This window comes from Aspergillus brunneoviolaceus (genome assembly GCF_003184695.1).
Source record: "Aspergillus brunneoviolaceus CBS 621.78 unplaced genomic scaffold BO95scaffold_5, whole genome shotgun sequence".
Lineage (NCBI taxonomy): Eukaryota > Fungi > Ascomycota > Eurotiomycetes > Eurotiales > Aspergillaceae > Aspergillus > Aspergillus brunneoviolaceus.
The window spans coordinates 266,549-288,991 of NW_020290735.1; the positions used below are offsets into that span (position 1 = coordinate 266,549).

The following is a 22,443-nucleotide window of genomic DNA, read 5'->3' on the forward strand; positions in this document are numbered from 1 at the left end:
AGCTCGGAGCAAGCATGTCGATCAAGCAGCAGATTTCCGACTAGCCCACCTGCCTGCATGATTGCAGTCTTTGGGCGCGATAACGACATTCCCACTCCTATCCGAGGGGGAGCCGGGGGAGCCGGGGGAGCCGGAGGCAGGGTGGGTATGTGAGTGATGGTGGTGCTGGTGGTGCTGATTCGTAATGCATCATGTTTGGGGAGAGAGCTTCACATGTGCCGACGATGCCAGTGGAGAGAGGGTGTGGTGTGGAGGAGGTGTGGAGGTGTGGAATAGAATTAACCCATGGAGGGGCAGAAAGAACGTCATCTCCATCTTTTCTCCCCTCCCCCTTCCTTGCCAATCCACTAGGGCCAAAGTTAAGACCCGTAAAATCGAACACGCTGTCTCTGCCGAGAGTTCTGGTTGGACAAACCGCGAGGATCGATGGAGATTATAGGCGTAGACGAAGGGGGAAATGTTTCGCAAAAGGACAGCTCAGGGATCTCAGCCTCGGATGATCAGCAACCAAGACTGTAGATAGTGGACAGCCAAGACACTATCGAGGGTCCCGTGACAACATTCTGGTGACAAGATGAGATTAGTAGATCAGTGGTTCACAAGCCAAGAGGATAAAAAATGACGATACTGAGTGAGTAGGTGAGTAGGCGAGTAGACGAAGGTAGGCGAAGATGTGGTCTTGCCCCTTTGGGATTCCTTCAGACCACATGACTAACCCCTGTGTTGCTTCTGCTTCAGTCTTCTCTTTCTTCTTCTTCTTCTTCTTCTTCAGCTTCCAGTTCGCCTCGCCACCTTCTAGAACCACTCGCTCACTCACACACGCACACATTCCCTCTCCAATCATTTCCCGTCCACTCCACATTCTCCCATCGCCTCGATCGGGCTTGCATTCGAGAAGATAAACGAGCTGTGATCCCGAGCACTATTTTCCATCCCTTGCCGGCAATCGAAGGTTCCGCGGAGTTTCCCAAACCAGTTCGAAGAATGGAGGCCAGGCCATCAGGTTGTCTTAGTTCTCCATTGAGACACTGCGACACTCCGTGGCCAGACCTTTTGGCCAGAGGCACGATGGACAGATAGTAGTTCGACTGACCCCCCCACCCCCTTCAAAAAAAACATTGGAGGAGCAACCCTTGGAGTTGAAATAGGACCAGCACCGCCCAGCTGCAGGGGCGCAGATGTGACGAAACCCAAAGGAATTGGCAGGCGGCTCAAGTAACAACCCCAACAGTCACGTGGTCTGAACCACCTGCGAGAATTGCGGCGATTGGGAGTAAGCTGAAGAGATGCAGCACCATATTTCAGAGAAAGTTCAGTCAGTTTCTCAGTCTGCCTTTCCAGTACGAACGTTGCTGAGATCGGGAGCCAACGGCGGCTAGAGGAGGCCGTGCCCTCCACCCAAGGCCCATCGGCCGTCCCCGTTTTAGCGCCCCCAGGTCCTACGCCGTATCGCCTGAAGTGGCGCGGACCCTCGGCGGTTGAAAGCACAATAAGACATGCAGAGAACTCCCCCCAGAGCTGCTGCTCTGCTCCTTGAGCTTCCAACGTACCTGCGACTGCTGTGCCGGCACACACAAAAGTCAGGTCTCAGCCCCAAGTGTTAATTGTCTGGCCTAGCTGCTGGCTGTGGTGACAACGCAAAATCGATAGGTGGAGGGTGCGTGGCACTGCTCAAATTCCCGGGTGCGCATTGATCGATCGACTGGCTTTGAATCACACCAACATCACGAATCAGACGGAGTTATGAAATGGATACGCTCAACGTAGACTCAAAGCGCTCGTCGGTTCTTGTGCTAACCTACCATCGGCAGGCAGGTGGGAGAACCTTAATGATATTCCTCGGACACAGGAGAGGAAACCAGAAGTGAAAGAAAACGGTGAAATGCCCGGAGTCTCGCTTAGCCATTGATATCACCAACCGCGTCAAGGTCCTGGGTGTCATACATTGGTCGACTGGAAAGCAAGGGCCTTCAGTTCCCTGTGATGACGGAGTGGCTCATGCAGATTCATCGCCTTAGCTTCCGCTACTTGTCCCCAGGATTCTCTGATATGCCTTGTGGATCTGTTAGATATTCGTGGTCTGAACGTGGGTCAGAAAGCGTGCCCAGGAACTGCGCCAACCCCCGACAGGAGCAGGTGGCTCATCGATCAACTATTACCACGCAGCCTTCCGGCCGAGCACCGTCCAAGTGTCCACCAAGACCGGCAGGTGGGGGATTACTGAACCTTGATATCGGTGCGATCATATTGGCTTGCTCTACGATGTCATCCTTGCTTCCCCTCTCCCCCAGTTACCCAGGCCTCCCGAACACATGATAGACAGTGACCTGCGTTGCTGAACGCACTTTGTGGATGACAGGCTCCCCAGCCTGCAGCATGACGTGCGTCAGATGCTCCGTTTCGAGCTCTGCCCGAGTTGCGGCATGACCCCATACATATACAGAACTGTTGGATCGTTGACGCAAGCTGATTTGATCGTTGATCTGGTTGGCCTTCTATCTGCATATGTGACCGACCTTCCCTGCTGCAGGGGTATCGTAATTGTGAAGATGATGTCAACTTCCCTCGATGCAGCTGCGGAAGTTTAATATTCCCTACGACAAGGGTTTCCAATGATTTCCGGCTTCATGCATGACCTTTGTTAGTCACATTCGTTCGTTTCCTTCAATGGGGAAAGGATGCCCCCCAGGCTGACCTCAGGTGGCTGTTAACTCAAGAATAATTTGCATAACCGCCAATTATCGAGGGTATGGTAGTGGTGGTGTAGTCACTGGCAGAATCCGGAGAGTATCAATTGCAGGCCCGCTCTACGAGTGGATTGCGGATGTGATGTAGACCGAATCGCCAACTGTTTACGGCACAGACTCTCATCTGATCCAGAAAGAGCGTCACTCAATGGCAAAGTGAGACCTTGAAAGACACAATACACGAAAAGGGAAATGCGAGCAAGACAGAGAAGAAAAAGCGAGAAGAAGGGAAAAAAAGCAAAGGAACATGCATGCGTAGTTTAGTTTCTCGTTCCTTGCTAACTAACCTTCTTCTTACTTCTTTTCTACCACACTTCTAGCGTCTCGACATGTTTCTTTTTCCTATTTCTTATTTCTTTCATTGTTTTCAATTTTAATTTCCCACTCTCGCATGATCAACTGAGAGTGTCATTGGAATTATTATAATTATTATTCTTATCATTATTATTATTGTTATTATTATTTCAGCTTCGATTTCTTTTGAAAGTTCGCAGCTTGAGTCACAGTTGCTGGGCCATCTTGATCAGTTGGCGTAGAAAGGCTTGTTGCGGCACAGTCGACCGCAGTCATTCTTTATCACTTGGAGATTTTGGAAGTCTGCGTCCATCAGACCGCGAGATTTTTTTTTTATTTAAGGCCCTGCACAACCCGGCCAGAGATTCAATTTCATCGGCAACATCAGCTTTCCTCTCCGCGACCCAAATCAGCACTTCCTCTGAGCTCTTAAGCCTCCTTCTCCACTCAATCTCGAAACCCGTTTGAGCCCTCTGCCACTATCACAAGTCAATCTTGCCTGCTGTTCGTCACTGCATCTTCTCCGCTCACCATCTGCGTCTATTCCCATACCCAGACCACCAACCTCAAGACCCAATCATCCAAGATGTGCTCCCAGTATTACCTCAAGTTCGACTGCGGCTGCACCGTTGCGGAAGGCGATGTGGTCTTCTGCGCAAAGCGAGGCACCTCGTGCACCGGAGTGCGAACGCAGATCCGGCGCCGGGAGGGCTACAACTGCCCTGAGCATGGTGGCCCTTAGACCCGGACCCCAATTGTGAGTACTACCACTACCGAAGATCCACCTGCGCAAGACCCAAGACTACCGGATCCAACCGTGGATACACAGAGCATACTTTGAGACTAACTGCATGGGTGGCGCAGGCAGACGCCGAGGGAAGCTTAGGGAGGGAGCCTGGCCTGAGCTAGGTACCGGTTTTTTTGTCACCATCCTGCAGATTGACAAACGTATTGGGGGCAAGAAGGCAATCAATTGCACACCCTGGAGACCGTCAACAACTCTCCATCTAAGCTCGAGCCACTCATGAAGAAGGCGAGTGAGACAGATTACTCTCCATCGAGTCTTTTCCATCGGCGCAACCCCAACACCGACATAAAAGCAGAGAAAACCCTCAAAAAAAGGTGAAAATCCGACCAGAAAAAGCACACCAAAAAAAAACTCAGCCTCGACTCACGAGGAGATAGAAAGGGCGGTCCAAAAAGGCGGGAATGGGGTGGTATAGCTGACTAGCTTTTTTGTTCTTTTGTTCTCATGCTCTTTTTCGCAGTTTGGGAGGTCATCGTTGTTCGCTCATTATGCATTCATCATCATTCTCATCGTGGCATATATATACACTGTTGACACTTCTTACTTTGCTTTTTCTCCTGCCGTTTGCTTCTATGTTTTCTTGGCTGTAGCGTACCTCTTGTCGATCCATTGGGGAGGGGGGGGGTTAACTCATCCCCTCTCCTTGTTTTTTGATCTTGGATCTCATTTCTGTTTACACAATCTCGGAGGCACTCTTATCTTGATCGCACACTGTTTTATGAGCATGTTTTCTTCTTCTCATTGTTGTTGTTGTCGGCATCCTTGCACTTTCATTTCTGGCCTTAGGAAGAGGAACAACCATTATTTGCTTTGCCGCTCAGTCAGCTCTTCGCTTTACAGCTTTGCATTGCAACACAATTCCCCCCCTCATATTTCTATTCTGGTTTCAGATTTCGTCTTTCATAGCTTCCTCTGTCGTTGACTATTTTAGCTAGTCACTTATGGCTGAAGCAACGTCTTGTCAAACGACAAGCACAAGCACAAGCACAAGCATCAGCATCAGCATCAGCATCAGCATAAATGATACACTCTTTTGATTTATAAACTGTTACTGTCTTGAGGAAATCATTTCCGGGATCCTCCCTACAAACCAACCTCGTTGACTTCTGGATCCTCACTGCCCGAGGAAAAATGGGGAGAGAGAGAGGAGGGAGAGAGAGAAACGAACCATCGGATCGAGCTCGGATCTCGGATCTCGTATTGCCTAACCCACTCAGCTACTTGTCAATCGCGTCCAATTCGTAGAACTAGGCGAAGGGCGCAAGTTTTCGTGATTATCATGGATTTTGCCTTTGACGATTCTGAAAGGCATTGTGGTCACTGTGGCAAGGTTGTTTCTCCATGCCCTCCCTGTCCTTTATGCAACAAGGGGAAGAGAGGGGAGGAAGAGGAAAAGAGAAGGTTGTGTGATGAAATAGCCGTGGTGCGTTCCCATGGATAGCGGGCTGTCCCAGCGCCGTGGGCAGATGAATCCACTCTTGCTCAGGGTGTCTCTCCTTTGTCCGTCTGGTCTCAACCATGGTTCGACCGGCAGTCACACACGTTCGGTGTTGGCCGGGTGTTGGAGCCGCACTGGACAGGTGGAGTCCGACCCAACACAAGCACTAGGTATGCGGATATGATCGAAATCACCCCTGTGACTATTTAATACTATATGTAAGTAGTAGCTTGCTTGCTTGGTGGAGGGGAGATGACCCGCCGGGTCATCGAATCATTTAAATTATCATTCAGTCTAACACGCGAGATGGGATAGAGGGTTTCCCGCAGCTACGCGTCCCGATCCCAAGGCTGGGAGCTTGGAGGCTTACAGCTAGCGGTGCTGCTGTTGAACATTCCAATGCACTATCTATTCTATTTGCCGACGTGACACGTTACCATTTCCTGGTACTGGCGTTTCTGTGAATTGACGGCGGGTTGTTGTAGAAACCCTTCATACATGGAAAAGTAGGGACCGGCCGTGGCATTATTCGTGGGTGTTGTGTGTGCGGATGTATGCAGGCTCATGGTCGGTCGTCCGTTCCCCCTGCGGACCCCCAAAGCCAAAGCCTTGACGTTGGAGTGCAAGGGTCCGTCGAGAGAGCTGCATTAGCACCGCATACGCCACTAATCACCTGATGGCGCTACCGGCAAATCACCGAAAGAGACTGGGGCACAGACCCAGGTGATGACTTTGATACCAAGTACCTAAGGTGTTGCCGACTTGTAAACCTTGCAGGCAGCGGCGAACAAGAGGAATAAGTGGTGCCAGCATTCTCGCGGAACTGTCCGTGGCACCTACCACGCGCAGGCAGGCGGGCAATCACCGCGCCTAGAAGTAATGACAAATAGAGAAGGGAGCGGACAATAGTAGTCTGGGTCTGGCATGCGCTAGGTTAGGACTGACTGTCTGCGCGCTGCCCAACGATCGACCTTGGCGTCATAAAGGCAATGGTAGCTTCTCTGGACTCAAGATCTCTGAGACATGATTCAAAGGGTACTGCTTCAGATCTGCGACTTGGCTGGCAGGCCCTCACTCACTGTGCTGGGTACAATAACGAGCCTCCCGATGGAGAAATGCAGCGTTACGAGGCGCCCTTGCGGGCGCTCAAATTGCGGCGTCTTGGTAGGCCATCACGTCGGAAAATAATGCGGAGAGATTCCGGCACAGAGATTGGCGCCACGAGGGAGAAATCAACCGGCTGTTGATCCCTGTTTGAGTCCCAGGACGAATAACCCTTGCGATTAATCTAAGCTGTGGATAGGCATGCTTGTCTTTTCACTTGTGCCGCACCACTGCACAGTGCACCATCCTGGTCGTCCGTACCTCATCCTGGGCATTCAAGAAGCTCCAAAAAGAGCCAATAGTAGGCATGATCGAGATGCGCCATTGTTGGGTCCGAGTTTGCTTAGGGTGGTGGGGAGATGTGATAAGAGTCCGACCTTGTGGCCTCAGGGCGGCCGTGTCGCAGAGTTGGACCATGGTAGCATCCTGGTCCACCAGAATGTGCCAGCCAATGCGCACTGCTTGGGTAATGACCGGAACAGCGCCGCAGGACCAGTCCTTCGGCCTAGGAGAAGGGAGAACCAGATTGCTGGGACAGTTAAACCCAAAGCGGTGTGCCCACCGTCTGTGCCGGTTAACCTAGGGGTCATGACCTCTGCTGGTGGTTCTCTTCCTCAACGTGGCATAGTCAAATAGACCCAGTAGCAGGGTGATGCCGAGAGTCTCTAGAATGAGGCATTGCTGAAATTGATTGAGAGCATAGGATGAATTGTCGTTGATGATGTTGATGGAAGGCGGTCGGTCACATTGCCCTCAGAACACGTGATAGCCACCGGACCGCCGAGAAACTGCCGAACGATTTCCCTCCCGATCATCGATCGGCTTGACTCTTCCGACTTACTCGTACTGAGTAAGTTAACTTACGTACCCCGTACTAACTAGTCGCCGCACTTCCAACCTTGAACCATCTCATCTCATCAGCCTAGTCCGCCCTTGCCGTCGTACCTGCTCTGCATCTCTTTCCTTGTATAGAGACCGCTTTCCGCACATGTGATGTCCATTGAAGTTGACTGGGGCACAGCGACCTCGGGTCCGGACGGCGAGGCTCTGGCTGAGCGCATTCGCTCCTTCATCCATGACAAGTTCCAGCAGGTAGCTCTTCCGCGATTTATCCGATCCGTTCAGGTCCATTCGTTTGACTTCGGAACCATCCCACCGGAGCTCGAGATCAAGGACTTCTGTGAACCCTTCGCCGATTTCTATGAAGAGGATGAAGACGATGAGGCTTCCGACGTGTCTGAGGAGCTTGTCTCCGGACATGGCACTCAGTGGCATCGCACCGGCTCAGAGCTCAGCGAGCCGCCGTTCCGAGATGAAAACGCCATGCATCAACCGCTTCGCAACCCATTCGATGAGCGGTTTCAGCCATCCGCTCTGCGTTCCCCGATAGCTCTCGGTGACCATCTCAACCCGCACTTCCTTCCTCGCGCCGGCACTCCTGGTATTCCCGGAGGAACGTCAACACTGGGCTATCACCTGATGTCTTTGGGTGGCCTATCAGGAACACAGACGCCTCTGGCTGCGGTTGCCGGCGGAAACCCGTTCGCAAACAGCTGGAATGATCCGAGCAGCATGGGCGCAAGGAGCAGAGGGCCCCTGTCATCCTCACCCTTCGATGCAGTGCATTCGCAACATCCCGAAGCCGACCTAGACAGCAGCAATCCAACCTCACGCCCATCGACATCAAGCACGCTCCCCTCGCACCCGGGTGGTTCTAGCAACGGCGGTGGAGAAGCAGGAGCAGCAGCAGGAGGTAGTAGCAGCCACATGGCACGCACACAGGAGAACGGACACCTTGGCGACTCCGCATCGGCGGAACCTCTTCGGCTGCCTCGACTGCGAGAACGCCGGCCCGAAGATTTGCAGGTTCTGTGCCATGTCAAATATGGAGGGGACGTGCGCCTGTCGCTGACTGCGGAGATCCTTCTGGACTATCCTATGCCTAGTTTCGTGGGCTTGCCCCTGAAATTGAATGTTACTGGCATAACCTTCGATGGCGTCGCGGTAATCGCACACATCCGCAAGCGGGTGCATTTTTGTTTCCTATCCCCCGAGGATGCCGACGCGTTGATCGGATCCGATCAGCAAGATGCCGCAGGAGGGCAGGAAGACAAACCACGGGCTGAGCAAACCAAACGTCATGGAGGATTACTGGAGGAAATCCGGGTGGAAAGTGAAATTGGCCGCAAGGAGGATGGAAAGCAGGTCCTGAAGAACGTTGGCAAGGTCGAGCGGTTTGTTCTGGCGCAAGTGCGACGAATTTTCGAGGAGGAGTTTGTCTATCCGAGTTTCTGGACTTTCTTAGTATGAGTATGAATGAGCTCAGATGCTCCCAGTTTTCACACGAATTAACACAACAGCAGTGAGTGGTTTGAAATGTCGCTCTGCTGTCCACCGAGCTGGGTCTCGGCACACGCAGAGGGCAACGCAGATGCAACACTGCACTAGCGATAGCTTGTGAATAAGGAACTCCCAAGGATAGACAATTCATTCAGAAGAAAGGCAACGAATAGGCCCCTACTGTCCTTCGACTGCTTGTCTGATTGTTTTCAGCCACGACGCGTTTGATTTTCTCTTTTGCATGTTGGGGTTTGAGTGAGTCTATTAGAGAAAGCGCACTGCTGCAGCGATGGGCCACTCTAACACCTCAGGCTTCGATCTCCCCAGGCAACATCGGTTGCTCTACAGCGGAAGCTTCCAGTAATTGAAGTGAGAAACATCCCGTTATGGCGTGTCCTTGTCTGATACAAATGGATCATATATACCCCATAGATTAGGCATTCATTTCACCTTGCGCGAACGCGGCAACGATTACCTTTCCCCACTTGATAGGCAAGTACATAATACTAGAGAGAAAGATCCGTAGTGGTATGAGAGAAATAAATATTCTTGGGCCTGGTCTGCTGACAACATGATATTCACTGAGATTTTGGGGGCGAAATGGCACGCAAGGACCACATCTCTAGGGCAGTTGCAGAGCCTTGAAGGAACAGAGGATGGTCAATGCAGGCCAAGCGCTACTTTCCCATCTAAATCAACCATTGTCATTGAACTCGTTCTCATGTGGTACTAGGTAGCACGTAGGACACGCGCTACCGCCAATAATTTGAGTTTGGTCCTTTCTGAGACTTACGCGTGGGAAAAACTGGTTCCAGAGAAAATAACCTTCAAATCCTCCCCAACCTCATTGTAATTATAACAACAAAATCATACTATGCCCCTACACTCATGGGGACCTCCTTTGCTTCGGCACACGATGCGCACGACTGACCACTCAGCCAGGAACAATGATGACAGACCTTCGAAAAAGATAAAATGCCACTTCGCTCAGCTTTCACAGTTTGAATCTCCTAAATGTCGAAATCGAAGAAAACGTAATCAGGCAAGGCCCCCACCAGAGATGCAAAGGATGAGTATCAAGACGTCTCGCAGAGCAAAGCGCTTCCTAACTGCTTGTGTTTCCCATCCTGCCCCTCATCTATCCCCACTTATCTCCCATCTCCCTGATTTTGACCTCCAATCTTCCAGCAAATTTGCAATACACTCATCGGCAAGAAAGCATTGGGACTGTTGCACGTTGCGATTGCGCCTTGTCCTTCGCTTACAGATCCTTCTTGGGAGCGACATCCTTGTTGCCAGCGGAGACCTGGTCACCCAGCTTATGGTACTCAGCCGTGAGACCCTCGCACTGCTTCTTCAAAGTCTCGATGTCACGATCCTTAGCCTCGAGCTCCTGCTTGAGACGGCCGATCTCGCCGACATCGCCGGCCTGCGCGAGACGAGCGGAGTCCTTGCCACCAGCGCGCTTGTCACCCTCCAGAAGCTTGACGCGGTCCTCCAGGCGAAGAACCTCAAGGATCATGGTGTAGGTGCGGTTGAGGATGAGAGACAGGAAGAGAGTGAAGCCGCACAGGTACATGTTGCGCTGCGAGTAGAACTTGCGGGCCTGGACTTCCATACGGTCTGTGCCAAGGGCGGCGGCTCTGGTTAAATAAGGGTGTTAGCTCGTCTGCTGTGAGCCGACGAAGAGGCTTGAGCCTGATACATACCCCATAGGACCGCCCTCCTTGAAAGAAGCTAACTCTAACTGCACCCGATAGACGCGGTTGACGCTGTCAATGAAGAGGATGAGGATGAAGATGAATGTGATCTAAGTTTAGTCTTAGCTTAAATCGCTCGCTACTGAGCATGGTGTAAGGGCCAGGGCACACTTACCTTCAGCCCATATTGTAATTTGGCCACTATAGGACTTTCTGAGATGAAGGCAAAGAGCTTCCTCTTAACGGTGAACGGAAGAGGAATGATGAGGCCCATGAAGACCGCCATCTCGAACACCAAAAGGCAGAAGACCTATATACATCCAGTAAGCATTCATCGTGGAAAAGCCGGTCTTGGAGTCTGGGAGGAGCGCCGCGCGCCGATGGCCAAGGGGCTGCAGGCTGCAGCATTATCCCGAGCTCATAAAATGTCCACGGGGAGGACAATCTGGGCAACAACACTTACAAGACTATAGTAGAGAGTCATTTTGTATAGGTTGATGAAACAGTTGCGCTGATACTGATTGTGGTTAGATGTTGTGCCTGACGCTTCGTTCAAGCTTGATTGAGATTGAGGGGTGAGGGTGCGATGGGTAGCAAGGCAGGATAAACAAAAGCTGTCGGAGCGACTTGATACCGTAGAATTTTCAAAGACAAATAAGTCCACAGATAGCCGGGATAAAGACCCCTGATATAGTCACCAATTGACCGATGCTTGTGAAGAAGAGGAAGATTGTCTGTTGTGTGTACGGGGGATGAGGTGGTCTTTTTGCAGTTTCTGGTGAGGGACAGACGTCATCACCGCCCGGAGCTGAGGCGCGGCACGTGACCAGCCCCGTTTGCTGGATAGGGCCGGTCCAAGTGCGTCATAGCTGGCCTAAAATAACCCCCAAGTTTACCCCTAAGGTTTGAAACCGGCTAAGTCTGGATATGCCAGTGGCAGTATGTACAAGGTGTTCACATTTGTTCAAGCTTGGTCTAGGCGCTACATGAGATCTAACCCTCCGCTTCGTCATATGAATTGGACTTGTGCTTCGGCTCGAACTTGAAGTCCTTGTGTGCAGGACCGAGGAACATTTCCCTATAGTGATAGGTTAGAATCATTTTAAGGTTACCACGAACCTGACAGCCAGCAATGGATGTACTTACGTGATCTTGATCCAATCCTTGTAGTTGGTACTCGCCATCAAGGTCTCCATGTCATCTCTGCCCCGGAAAGCCGGAGGTCTGTCGTTGATCTGGGGTGGGAGATATTCGAGCAGACCGAGAGGCACGTATCGCCGGGCAAAGCTCAGCCATTCCAGCAAGAAGCGTCTAGTCGTGCCAACACCATGCTCATCGGATCCCCAAGTCTCGAGACCATACTTGGCGAACTTCTCGATGTATGTAAGACGCTCGCTTGAGGACTTGTCAAGGTATTGGCCAGCCTGGATCTCCTCATAGAGCCAAGGCTTGATTAGAGCCCCGCGGCCAATCATGACAGTGTCGACGCCCGCATTGTTAATATGCTCATCGTAGTCAATGTGAGAGTAGCAGTCACCATTGCCGAGGAACCAGACTTTCCCACCGTTGGGCTGCGTGCGAGCATCGGGCTCCCGGATGGTGTCGGCAAGTTCGTCCTGCTTCTCATTCAGTCGCTTGATAAGAGCGGCGCACTCGGAGATATACTCCCAATTGGCCGATTTGGTGTACCGCTGCTGTCGGCTCCGCCCGTGAAGAGTGATAGCGGCCGCTCCCGCACCGCCGCCGCCAAATAGATGAGACTCGTAGCCTCCAAGCAGAAGGCGTTCGGTCAACTTCAAAGCATTGGGAGAGTTGTCTTTGGTACCCATACGGATCTTGACGGTGACGGGAATTTCGCCGGAAACGGTGTTCATGCCACGAATGATCTTCTCGAGCTTGGACGGATGCTCGAGAAGAGCAGAGCCAGCACCTTCACGGAAGACAAGGTCGATAGGGCAGCCGCAGTTCAGATCAATGAGACGTAGGTGAGGGGTCATTTGCGACAGGGCCTCTGTGGCCTTGAAAGCTTGCCAGGGCTTGTTAGCCGCAATCTGAGCACCAAACTTCATATCCTTCGAGTTGTCGTAGTCCTGCACAATTTCCGACCCAGGAAAAACCGTCGGGGGAGCAATTTCCGACTCGTGCGCCTTCATCAGAGCCCACTCTGACTTCTGCCCCTGGATCAATGGCAGACTCATGGCCATCTCCGAATAAGTAAGCTGCGCGCCAAGCTCCACACAGAGTCTGCGAAAGGGCATGTTACCCTGTGTCGTCAAGGGAGCCAAGGCCGGGGTCTCGGGACCAAAATAGAGCCTGCGCTTCTCAGACGGAAGCAAAGGAGGCTCAACGTAGGCGGCGCGGTTGTCCTCCTGCTCTTCCTTGGTACCATCCTCCACCTCGGTGGTCCCAACCCGATCGCGCTTGTGGAGATCCTTCTCGATGGCCCTGTTCGTCTTTTCCAACCAATTCGAATACGCCTCTGCCTTGGGGAGATGCTTCTTCTTCCGGGCCAGCGCAAGCTTATCGTCCATGGCGGCGATATTCAACACGCCTTCTTCCGAAGCCTGGGAGACCAGCCGCTGCACCTTGTTCTTGCGCTCTTCATCTTCGATCAGAACCAGCTCTTTTCTCCCGTCCTCAGTCTCCCGCTCCTCAGAGTGCGAGCCCACGAACCGACACTTCCAGCCGGAGAAGCACTTTCCATGAGTATCCCATACCGGACAAACGCCATTCATGGTGTTCAGATCCTCCCGCTTATGCTCTTTGAGGTAGATGCGCAGGTCGTGCTCGAATCGACATTTCTCGCCGAAGCTGCACTCGGCGGGAGAGAACTCGGGCTGGAACATGCGGCTCGGGCAGAGACCCTTTGCATCCTCCGACCGGCCAAAGGTCCGGTTAGTGTTCTGGCCGGTCTTCTTCTTGTTCTTCTTCTGCTGGTACTGGTGGGCCTTCATCTCGGTGTTGTTGTTGCTGTTGCGGCCATCGTGGTGGGCGGCCTCGGCGGCATCGTCCTGATTCTCTTGCTCGGCGGTGGGCTGGCTCTTATCGGATCGCGGCAAAAGGTACCTGAATTTGAAGATCAGTGACCGTTGGGTGAATCGGCTCGAAAAAAAATTGCGGCGGGTCGCATACTCAGCCTTGATCGGAGCGACACCCTTGAGCCGCGGGTCGGCCTCAGCAGCTGCAGGTGCAAGTGCATTGGTACTCGGCGCATCGTCTAGCTTGACCTTCTTGGAGGGAGGCTCCTGAGTGCTGTCGGCAGCATCGTGCGAGTGCACATGCTCCTGAATAGACGCGGGGTCCATGATAGCTGGGTAAATTCTGCACAAAGTGAGGGGGATAATTAACAGTGGACACAAAAAAAAGATCCGTGCCTGGAATTCTGGGGGTGTTGAACTCCGTCTCGAGCGCAGCCGCTTCCAAAGGCGGCCGGGGAAAATCTCCATACTGCGGGCAGAAAAATTGAAGAGCCCACTTTGCAGTGTTTGCATCGCGTGTCGTTGTTCCTATTGGCTCGACCCAAATAGTATATCTGACCAGGCACGTGAGGCAAAAAAAAAAGAAAGACAAAGAAAAAGACGCACGATGATACTACTAGATACATATGTATGTACATGTGCATTAGATAGAAGGAGTAAGAAGCGCTTGTGGCGTGGAATTGTAGCTAGCATGCTATTATGGCCTCAGCTCAAGCGCGAGAGCGCAAGCGCACAGCTGCGATTTCAGCCAGCTGAGCACTGGCAGCAATACGCATAAGCGGCACAGCTGTGTCTTCAGCCTCGAAGTACTCCGTACTGCTAAGAGCCATAGTATAGACGGACTAAATTGTCAGAGTTCTCGAAGCGCTGCATAATGTCAACCAAATGCTTGCCACGTCTCAAACATAGACGATCGGGGAGTTTCCTGACTTTTGTCTATGCTGCATTGAGCCAAGCTTGTGTAGCGAACCGCTGGGAATCAAAAAGTCGCCACCGAGAACATCAGGTCCAAGAGCCTCAACTCATTCTACAAGTGTATTGCGATGTAGAAAAGATACGGCGAAACACTCAGCCCAGCATGATGTTGCTACATGTATCTGTTCTGATGGTACATTTTCACCCTCCGCTTCAGTCATGATCTATCACCGAACATCCAAAGCTCACAAAGATCGACATCATATGCATTTGCCCCGATGATACAACATCTGCACGAAGACAGAAAAGGACACACTAAAGCAAGGTACCTATCTAGTCATAGACTTACGAGTATTAGCATGACAAACTAATCTAGAAGCAGTCTAGATCTTGCAGCAAGATCACTACCTCCGATGAATCCGATCTCTCCATTTCTCGAACGCATTGCACATGCCGAGCGAACTACTGAACTTGTCCGAGATTCGACCCTGATCGACTCAGTTGGGCGGCGAGCATATCTCCAGCTCAACTCGGCCCGGCTCAGCTTAGGCCACATCTACGTAGTTCCTAGTACACAAATTCGGTTTATTCTGACACAACTGTTCTTTCCTCGCACCGAGGTCGTTAAAGCCCACCAGCGGAGTAGAAGGATGGGAAGGAGGGGAAAAAAAAAATACACGGTTCCGCTTGGCGAAGGGGGGATCCACCGAGCTCAAACCTACGATTCGCTTGTCACATTTTCGGGTTGTTTTCTAGAAGAACTCAATTATAGGGTCGATGGTCGCTTAGCCGAGCTGCGAAAGTATGGTATTCTACTCCGCGGTCTGTACCATGCGCAAAGCCAAAGGGGGGGGGGGGGGGGAAGGCGAATTAAGATGCGCACTGGATCGTCTTATTTGGAGATATCGGAATGACAGATCGACTGTCTAATGTGTTCTGTCAGGATCTTTGCATCCGGAGTACCGGTATCAGATGTTAGAGATTAAGGACACGGGAAAATGGAAGGTAAAAGGTCACCATTCAAGCCGCTACCCATATGGGAAATCGACAAAGCGCAATATCTCTCACATAGACATCAGATTCCCTCCGATCAGACAGACAGACGAGAACATCGAACTACAGGCACATGATTAGGCTCACGGAATGTGAAGATGTGAAGTGGCAAAAGTCCACAATCACAACCCCGCGAGGGAACATCCCAATAATGAGAGTTCGTTGCCGCTAATTTCCGGCCATGAGAATCTAGTTAGTTGTCCTTTACTCTCTTGGCGAGGAATAGTTGATCAGTCAAGATGTGCATACCTTGCAATAGTGAGAACGAAGCGTGCCTGCGTCGGCTAATTCCCAAGGACTCAGGGTATACAGTACATGGAGTACATGAAGGTATGCTGTGTAGTACGAGTAGATCTGGCTTGCCAAAAGTACCCTTTTTTTAGTGCGAGAATCTGGAGTACGTGTCTCAGCGAACCCGGCGATCTGATCTGTCCACATGAGCCTTTCCCCGTGCATGATACAGTTGGCTACATACCGGTACTTCTTTAGCCAGGGGCAACTGCAGGGCTTGAATTATTGGCTATGGGCGCAGAGATGCGGGCCAGGTCGGGGTTGACTTCCAGCCATTCAGTGGATAAGATGGGGAGCAGTACTTAGATTGTACATAGTACTGGGTAAGTATATATGAAGAATGAATGAAGAATGGAAGAGAGGAGGATGCTTTCCGCCGCATGCAGCTTCCTCTTATTGGGTTGCGGTGGTAGGTTGCTGGGGCGGAGGTCGATGGTTCATACTACCACATGGCATAGACAACACCCGCCCGCAGGATCGTTATTTGGTCTGTATCATTGCTGAGGTTCCTGTTTAATTGCCATAGCATCTGAACTACGGTATCATGATCTACCGTCGTTGATCGATTGTGTGGTTTTTGAGACTTTGGCTGAAGCGGCTGATGCTCGCTCCAAGGAATTCCTTTCGCGAAAGCTGGCATCATGATAGATGTGGCCGTTCCATCAGGCATGATAATCTCGGGCGAGAGAGGTTGAAAAGCCATCACCAAGAGATAGGTCAGTCGAGCTGCCCAGTGTGTACTGTACTATACTTGACCTACCTATAGACTAACGTAGAGCGGTGGAATTTACCGCTAGCAGGGATGCTTCCATGATCTTTCTAGCGCCAAAGCCAAGAATCCGACTCAAGTCCCCTGATCGTTCACCTGATCGCATGATCTTTGGAGATGTTGAGAGGACGGCTGGGGTAGACGAATTATACTTTCGTCTATCTGGCTTGCGCAGGGATCGGCGCTCGGGGAAAAGGGGGTAGATTACCTCGTTTGCTACAACGTAAATTGAGGTACGTATCATGATCTAGTCTGACGGTCTAGGTAAAAGATCCGGCATATGAGAGACTTCGGCTGAAGGGTCAACCTGGGGCGTAGCAAGTGTTCGCTGTATTTACCCGCGGTGTCCCATAGCAACAACACGGACTCGAGGCACATGGAGGTGGAGTACAGTACAATACTCCCGGGATGGCCTAGTCGGGATCCGGAGGACATGCAGGTGGCTGGAAGCACTTTTCTGCGTCAAAAAGAGCTTACTTGGAAGCTGCAAGTGAGGCCTTATGTATCCTGTGGAGATGATGCGCGGTAAGGCAATTGATCTGTAATGACCAGAACCGCAACCATTACGTCGGGCTTGGTATTCATGAATAGGTCATGTCCTGAGTACGACATTAGTCCCATGCGTCTCCAGAACCTCCTGCAATTAACCGCGAGCATTGCATACAGAACTCCTTGGCAGACCAATAAAGACATCATATCTACTGCTCACACTCGAGTATAATGAGTCCTCTGCCTTCCGAGTTCCCAGCACATGATCGGATCTGATGAAGGCCCGGCAAGCAGGGCAATTGGCGCCCTAACGCTAGCAGTAGTGGTCTGTACAGCGACCGGCCACCGCTCCACTCGGCTGGAGAGTTGGACGCTTAGAATAATGAGAATGAGAGTGAGAATGCGGACGGGCGTACAGACCGCTGATTCTGCTAATTCTCCGTGGTTGTAGCTAGTGCTCCGTAGTAGGCAGAAAGTGAGGCTACATTGATGTCATCGAGTACAGGGTTGGCCAATGCTGATGATCAGAGAGGGGGGCGATAACGCGGCCGTGCTTGATGCTTATCGTCATCTCGGCCGCATTACCGCTATAATGTAAGTGGAAGTAACTGTACACAGTAGAGTAGATCTCAGCGGGTGAAGGTGGGTGTGAGTGCAATCAATGCCCGACGTAGCGCATACTGTCCTGGAGATATCCCGACAGACCGCTTTATACGCTGTACGTGTATAGCTGACACCAAGGATATGGGAGCTAGGTTGGGGTTGACACTACGAGTCAAATTCGTCTCTCGGTACATGAACCCCTGGAGTGCCTCCGAGACAAGCAAAATGACCAAACGCTGAATTTCAGGGCCTTGTGGGGAAGTAGTTGGTCGATGACCAACCCCGAGTCGGGAGATGTCGAGACCATCAGATTGGCGAGAGGGGGAGGAGGAAGAGGGGAATGACTCCTTCTCGGGGACTTCTGACACCGCCAGATCCATTCTGAGACAATCTCTCGATGGAGTAAATTGTTCTAGCGTAAAGGAGGAGTGCTAGCCAATAAGTCTTGGGGATGCAGTGGTGATAGAAGAACAAGTATTTGCCCAGTGGAAGTAAAGCTCAGGCGGAGCAGCGAAAGAAGGAAGACATGTGAGAACGACCCATGGGATGATTTGTCCTTCGATCCGGATCTACCCTCTGTCCGAGGAATCATCCTGCCTGACCACCTCTAGGAGTTAAGTAATTGTTCAAGCTGGGATGGAAGCGTGTGGTGGGTATGTGCGTGTGTATATGTCTAGTCCAGTATATTGTTGTGTCTGTGTGTTGCAAGGACAACGCAGTTGGCGACCAACAATAACAGCAGCAGCAATCAAGCAGTCAATCAATCAATCATCATCAATGCTCCTTGGCGGCTACGGAGCACAGGGCGATGGACCGCCTGTCTGTGTATAGACGTGGTAATACCACCGGGATTCACTGTGGGGATAGCGTTCAATACGATTGCGTTACAAGGGTGACGCCCCTCTGGATCTCCTGCAGCAGTCGCGGCAGCTTTCCACCAGTCCAGCGCCGTCATCAGCATCATCGACTTTTCGAAGAAGCGCTAGCGCGGCCACTAAACTGCAAGCGGTGTCAATTTTATTGCCTGCTAACGGTCCCACTCGTAGGTTAGGTAGTCTAGTAGCATTAGGTAGGTTCCTACACTTCCCTAAACTATGAAAAGTACGAACGCTGTTGGTGGTTTGCTCAGATGGATCTTAAAGCTATTAGATTCAACAATTTTTTTTTTCTTTTGTTTCAGTGATTTCGCTCAGCTGGCTCTCCACAGAACTTCGTCCGATGGGTCGATCACTATTTCGAACATGGGCAACGAAGGGACTACGTACTAATGAACGCGGCGGTGGCACCCAGCGGGTTCCCTGACTAATGCTTCTGCCCTGTCAGTCTTCCAGTTTCAAGTGAGAGAGTGTTTCATGGGCGGACCGGCGGGGAAAGGAATGGGTTCAGCACCTGCAGTAACTAACTATGGGAAGGGCTGATGAGTGATGAGTGATGACTGATGGGCGGATCGGGGGCAAATGAAGTTAGTCCTCTATGAGTGTATGAGTGTATGAATCATCCCGAGAGGTCGAGTCACCGTTACGGTATGCGGTAATTCACCTGTAATGTATGTATCTTACCACTAGAAACGAGCTCCCACCCCTTTGGCCGCCAGTTGCCAAACTCCTTGGCCTGCAGTTGATTCACCTTGCTGTCTCATCTTTCTTTTTACCTACTAAGTAACTGACTGTCTCTCGCTCACTCTCCGTCTCTGTCTTTCTCCCTTTCCCCTCTCTCTTCCCTTAGGTCTCTGGTGCTGCAGGTTGTGCTACTTCTTATTATTAACTTACTATCTAACTTATCTCCCTTTTCTCCCTTCCCAGCTTCGTTCTTTTTACTTCTATCTACTATTGTATTTGCTTGCCCTGAACCGGCGGGCAATCCATACTCCACTTCGAAACTACTCCTCCCACTGCAATAATAATTACTTACTTACTGCCGAGTGATTGTTACGTCCCGCCACCTTTCCCGAATCCGTCACTGTTCCGCAGCCAAAGCGGGCCAACATCCGAGGGGGAAAGAGTGGAAACCGCTGCTCTTCTTGTCTTGGACTCTTTCTGTGAACCCGCCCAAAACCGTCTTTCTAGTCTAAACCATCATCCTTCTTCCATCAACTTCTTCTTCTTCATGCTCGGTTCGTCCGAAGCGACGCATAGTCCTCTTCCCTCTCTTCATCACTCTCCCTCCGTTGTTGGGGATCACGATCGCGCCTCTACTCGGGATTCCACCCCCGTTACCACTCCCCTCGGGTTTGGCCCATCGCTGCGCAGACCGGATAAGGAAAAGGTCTCGGATCTGCCGTGGGCTGAAGACTCCCTCGACTTCGACTTCAGCGACGTTCATTCACCGTATTTTGACGCTCGAAAATTGCACCCTCCTTTCCACCAAGACCTCGACTTTCCTCTTTTCCCTTCATCACCTCCTCCGACCACATTCACCACAACGCCCACCACCACCACCACCATGACCGGTGCCGCTCCCATCGATATCGCCACCCGCCAGAGCTCTGTCTCCCCTCCGGGACAGCAGGCTTCGAACCTCACCTCAGCTTTACAACGAGCGAACAATGTAGACCGAACACCTAGCTTCTCCCATGCGAATGGCGTCGGACTCAGCGTCTTCAAGGCCCCCCCTCCTCGCAAGGACTCGATCGGAGCAGCTACCGCACAATGGGGCAACGGAACGAAACCGATTTCAATGTCTGGATCTAATCGTGATAACCCCCGGCGGGAGTCATTAGCAGGAAGCTTAGTTGGTGGAATGAGTTGGGGTGGAGTGTCTGTCGGAAGCTGGATTCGTGATGAGTGCGTGCCACCTTATTTTTTTTCCGTAACCCCCTCAATCAGGCTGATATCATATATCCCTTTGCTTGCGCCCGAACACCGGGTGAAATTCGGGCTTAACAAGCAACTTCTGATGACTGCGATGCTGACGCTCGATGACCTAGTATTATTATGACCGGCACGTCTCCGTTCACTTTTCAGTCGCCCTCGTTCCATTCTTCTTCATACTTGCCGAAACTGGAAGCGAACTTCATGCGCGATTTCTCCTGCTGCGGGGTGACACTCCCGACACTCCACGATCTATTACAGCATTATGAAGAAGCCCATGCCACCAAATCACCCCACCAAGGCCATCGCCCCAGTCAAGGTGATGGCAGAGCAGCTATGGCTGCGGCCGTGATGGCGCAACAGCAAAACCAACAGATTCCCAACCAAGCTCGCGGGCTACAACCGGATCGAACCATGGATATGCAGCGAAAATTGAACCAGACGCCACAAATTCCGCAGCATTCCGATCTGGACACAATCGATGATATGGAGCTGGACGATACAATCGGCGACGGAAGTGATGCCGCCTCACAACTGTTCTCCCCTCAGGTGCGCGATGGAGGCCAAGGAGGATTCGGAAATGGCAACCAAAGAGTCCCGCATCTGAACCTGTCCATGCTTCCCGGTCACCAGGGCTTCAAGGGCTCACAGCCTGGAACGCCTGTCGCTTCCGGACGACCCCTTTCGCTGCAGAACAACCCTACCGTTTCGTCTGTCAATACACCTACTTTGATGGCAAACCCGCTTCAGAACTCGCAGTTCCGAACAACCCCCGATTCTTCCGCTCCCGGCACGCCGGCTGAACTCGACGAGAGTATGATTGGTGGCTTTGGCGATTTGAATATGCAGAACCCTATGATGCAAGGTCAACCGCAATTTGGCCGGTTCACTGGTAACAGCGACATGGTCGATCTGTGCATTGACGAGCCAGCTAAGCGGCTATTTAGCCCTACTGGTGGTCTCAACACTCCCAATGCTCATTTTAAGCTCAGCGGTGCTCAGTACGGTCCGAATAGCGAGATTGCTCGGCGGATCCGTGAGCAGCAACTGCTGGCAGGTGTGCCTGATACTACCGCTCTTCTGCCTAATGAGGAGCCCAAGCCTTTCCGATGTCCTGTTATTGGCTGTGAGAAGGCATACAAGAATCAGAACGGCCTGAAATACCACAAAGCAGTATGTCTTTTCTCATCTATACTCATTCTTTTCAGGCTCGTAGGCTAACTTGACTCTCCTCAGCACGGCCACAACAACCAGCAGTTACATGACAATGCGGATGGAACCTTCTCAATCGTCAATCCTGAGACCTCGGCCCCTTACCCCGGTACCCTTGGCATGGAGAAAGAGAAGCCCTATCGCTGTGAGGTTTGTGGCAAGCGCTACAAGAACCTCAATGGCTTGAAGTATCACAAATCGCATTCCCCGCCTTGCAACCCTGACTTCCAGCTTGCTGCAGGTCGTAATCTGGCGTTCGGCGGGGGTGTCATGCAGGGGCAAAATATCAACGTTGCTGGGGCTGGCCTACCTGGCATCGGTGAGGAGGGCTTGCTCTAAGACGATAGCTGCGCTGCCTTCAGTCCCGCTCAACAACCAAAAAGCAAAAAAGCAATACGAAGATAGCGACGTGTTCTCTTTTGAAATCTCATTATTCCCCCATTAATTTCGACTCGACGGATTTTGTTTTATGGCCGTCGTCGCGCGCGGAAAATACGATTTAATGACCGGTATGGTGGCTTGGAGTTAATGGTATGAAACGTCTCACGTCTGTCAATAAGTCAGCCGCGGTTTGGGAGACGACCGTGCTTTGATCTAGTCTTAGATCAGTCTCAAAATATTTCCCTTCCTTTTGAAAGACATTCCTGGAAAGAATTATCTCTCTCCCCCTTCTTATCCCAATGACTCTTGTCAGCCGGTTTGTGAATCGGTATGAAATGTTTTCCTTCTCGGTCTTGATTGTATTGCTGTTTGGAGTTTGTGTTGCTTCTTTTCAATGGGTCTGCTTTTTTTTTTGATTGCTTGGGGTCCAAAAGAAAAACATGCAGAACTTTTGTTGTTTCTTATTTATCTCCTCTTCTTTTTTTTGCTTTCTCCCTTTTTCGTTCAGATC

General features: G+C 51.5%; 4 protein-coding genes across 4 annotated transcripts; 2 read left to right on the forward strand and 2 right to left on the reverse strand.

The window, feature by feature from the left end:
* The first annotated feature begins 7,065 nt into the window (after positions 1-7,065).
* On the forward strand, positions 7,066-9,153 carry mdm12 (ERMES complex subunit MDM12). The gene has a single exon (XM_025580991.1). The coding sequence runs from the start codon at positions 7,385-7,387 to the stop codon at positions 8,699-8,701; it is 1,317 nt and encodes a 438-aa protein (XP_025446774.1). The 5' UTR covers positions 7,066-7,384; the 3' UTR covers positions 8,702-9,153.
* An 839-nt stretch (positions 9,154-9,992) lies between these two features.
* BO95DRAFT_449596 (putative BAP31 domain protein) lies at positions 9,993-10,915 on the reverse strand (the record flags this gene model as incomplete). The annotated part of the gene is made up of 4 exons (XM_025587957.1): positions 9,993-10,374; positions 10,441-10,541; positions 10,607-10,741; positions 10,895-10,915. 4 exons carry the CDS (start codon positions 10,913-10,915, stop codon positions 9,993-9,995), a joined length of 639 nt encoding a protein of 212 aa, XP_025446775.1.
* Positions 10,916-11,424: 509 nt separating this feature from the next.
* On the reverse strand, positions 11,425-13,736 carry dus3 (tRNA dihydrouridine synthase DUS3; the record flags this gene model as incomplete). Its single annotated transcript, XM_025582137.1, has 3 exons — positions 11,425-11,509; positions 11,578-13,497; positions 13,564-13,736. The coding sequence occupies 3 exons, from the start codon at positions 13,734-13,736 to the stop codon at positions 11,425-11,427; spliced, it is 2,178 nt and encodes a 725-aa protein (XP_025446776.1).
* A 5,899-nt stretch (positions 13,737-19,635) lies between these two features.
* On the forward strand, positions 19,636-21,890 carry BO95DRAFT_352540 (zinc-coordinating transcription factor SFP1; the record flags this gene model as incomplete). Its single annotated transcript, XM_025582141.1, has 3 exons — positions 19,636-20,312; positions 20,456-21,512; positions 21,576-21,890. 3 exons carry the CDS (start codon positions 19,636-19,638, stop codon positions 21,888-21,890), a joined length of 2,049 nt encoding a protein of 682 aa, XP_025446777.1.
* Between the last annotated feature and the right edge of the window lie 553 nt (positions 21,891-22,443).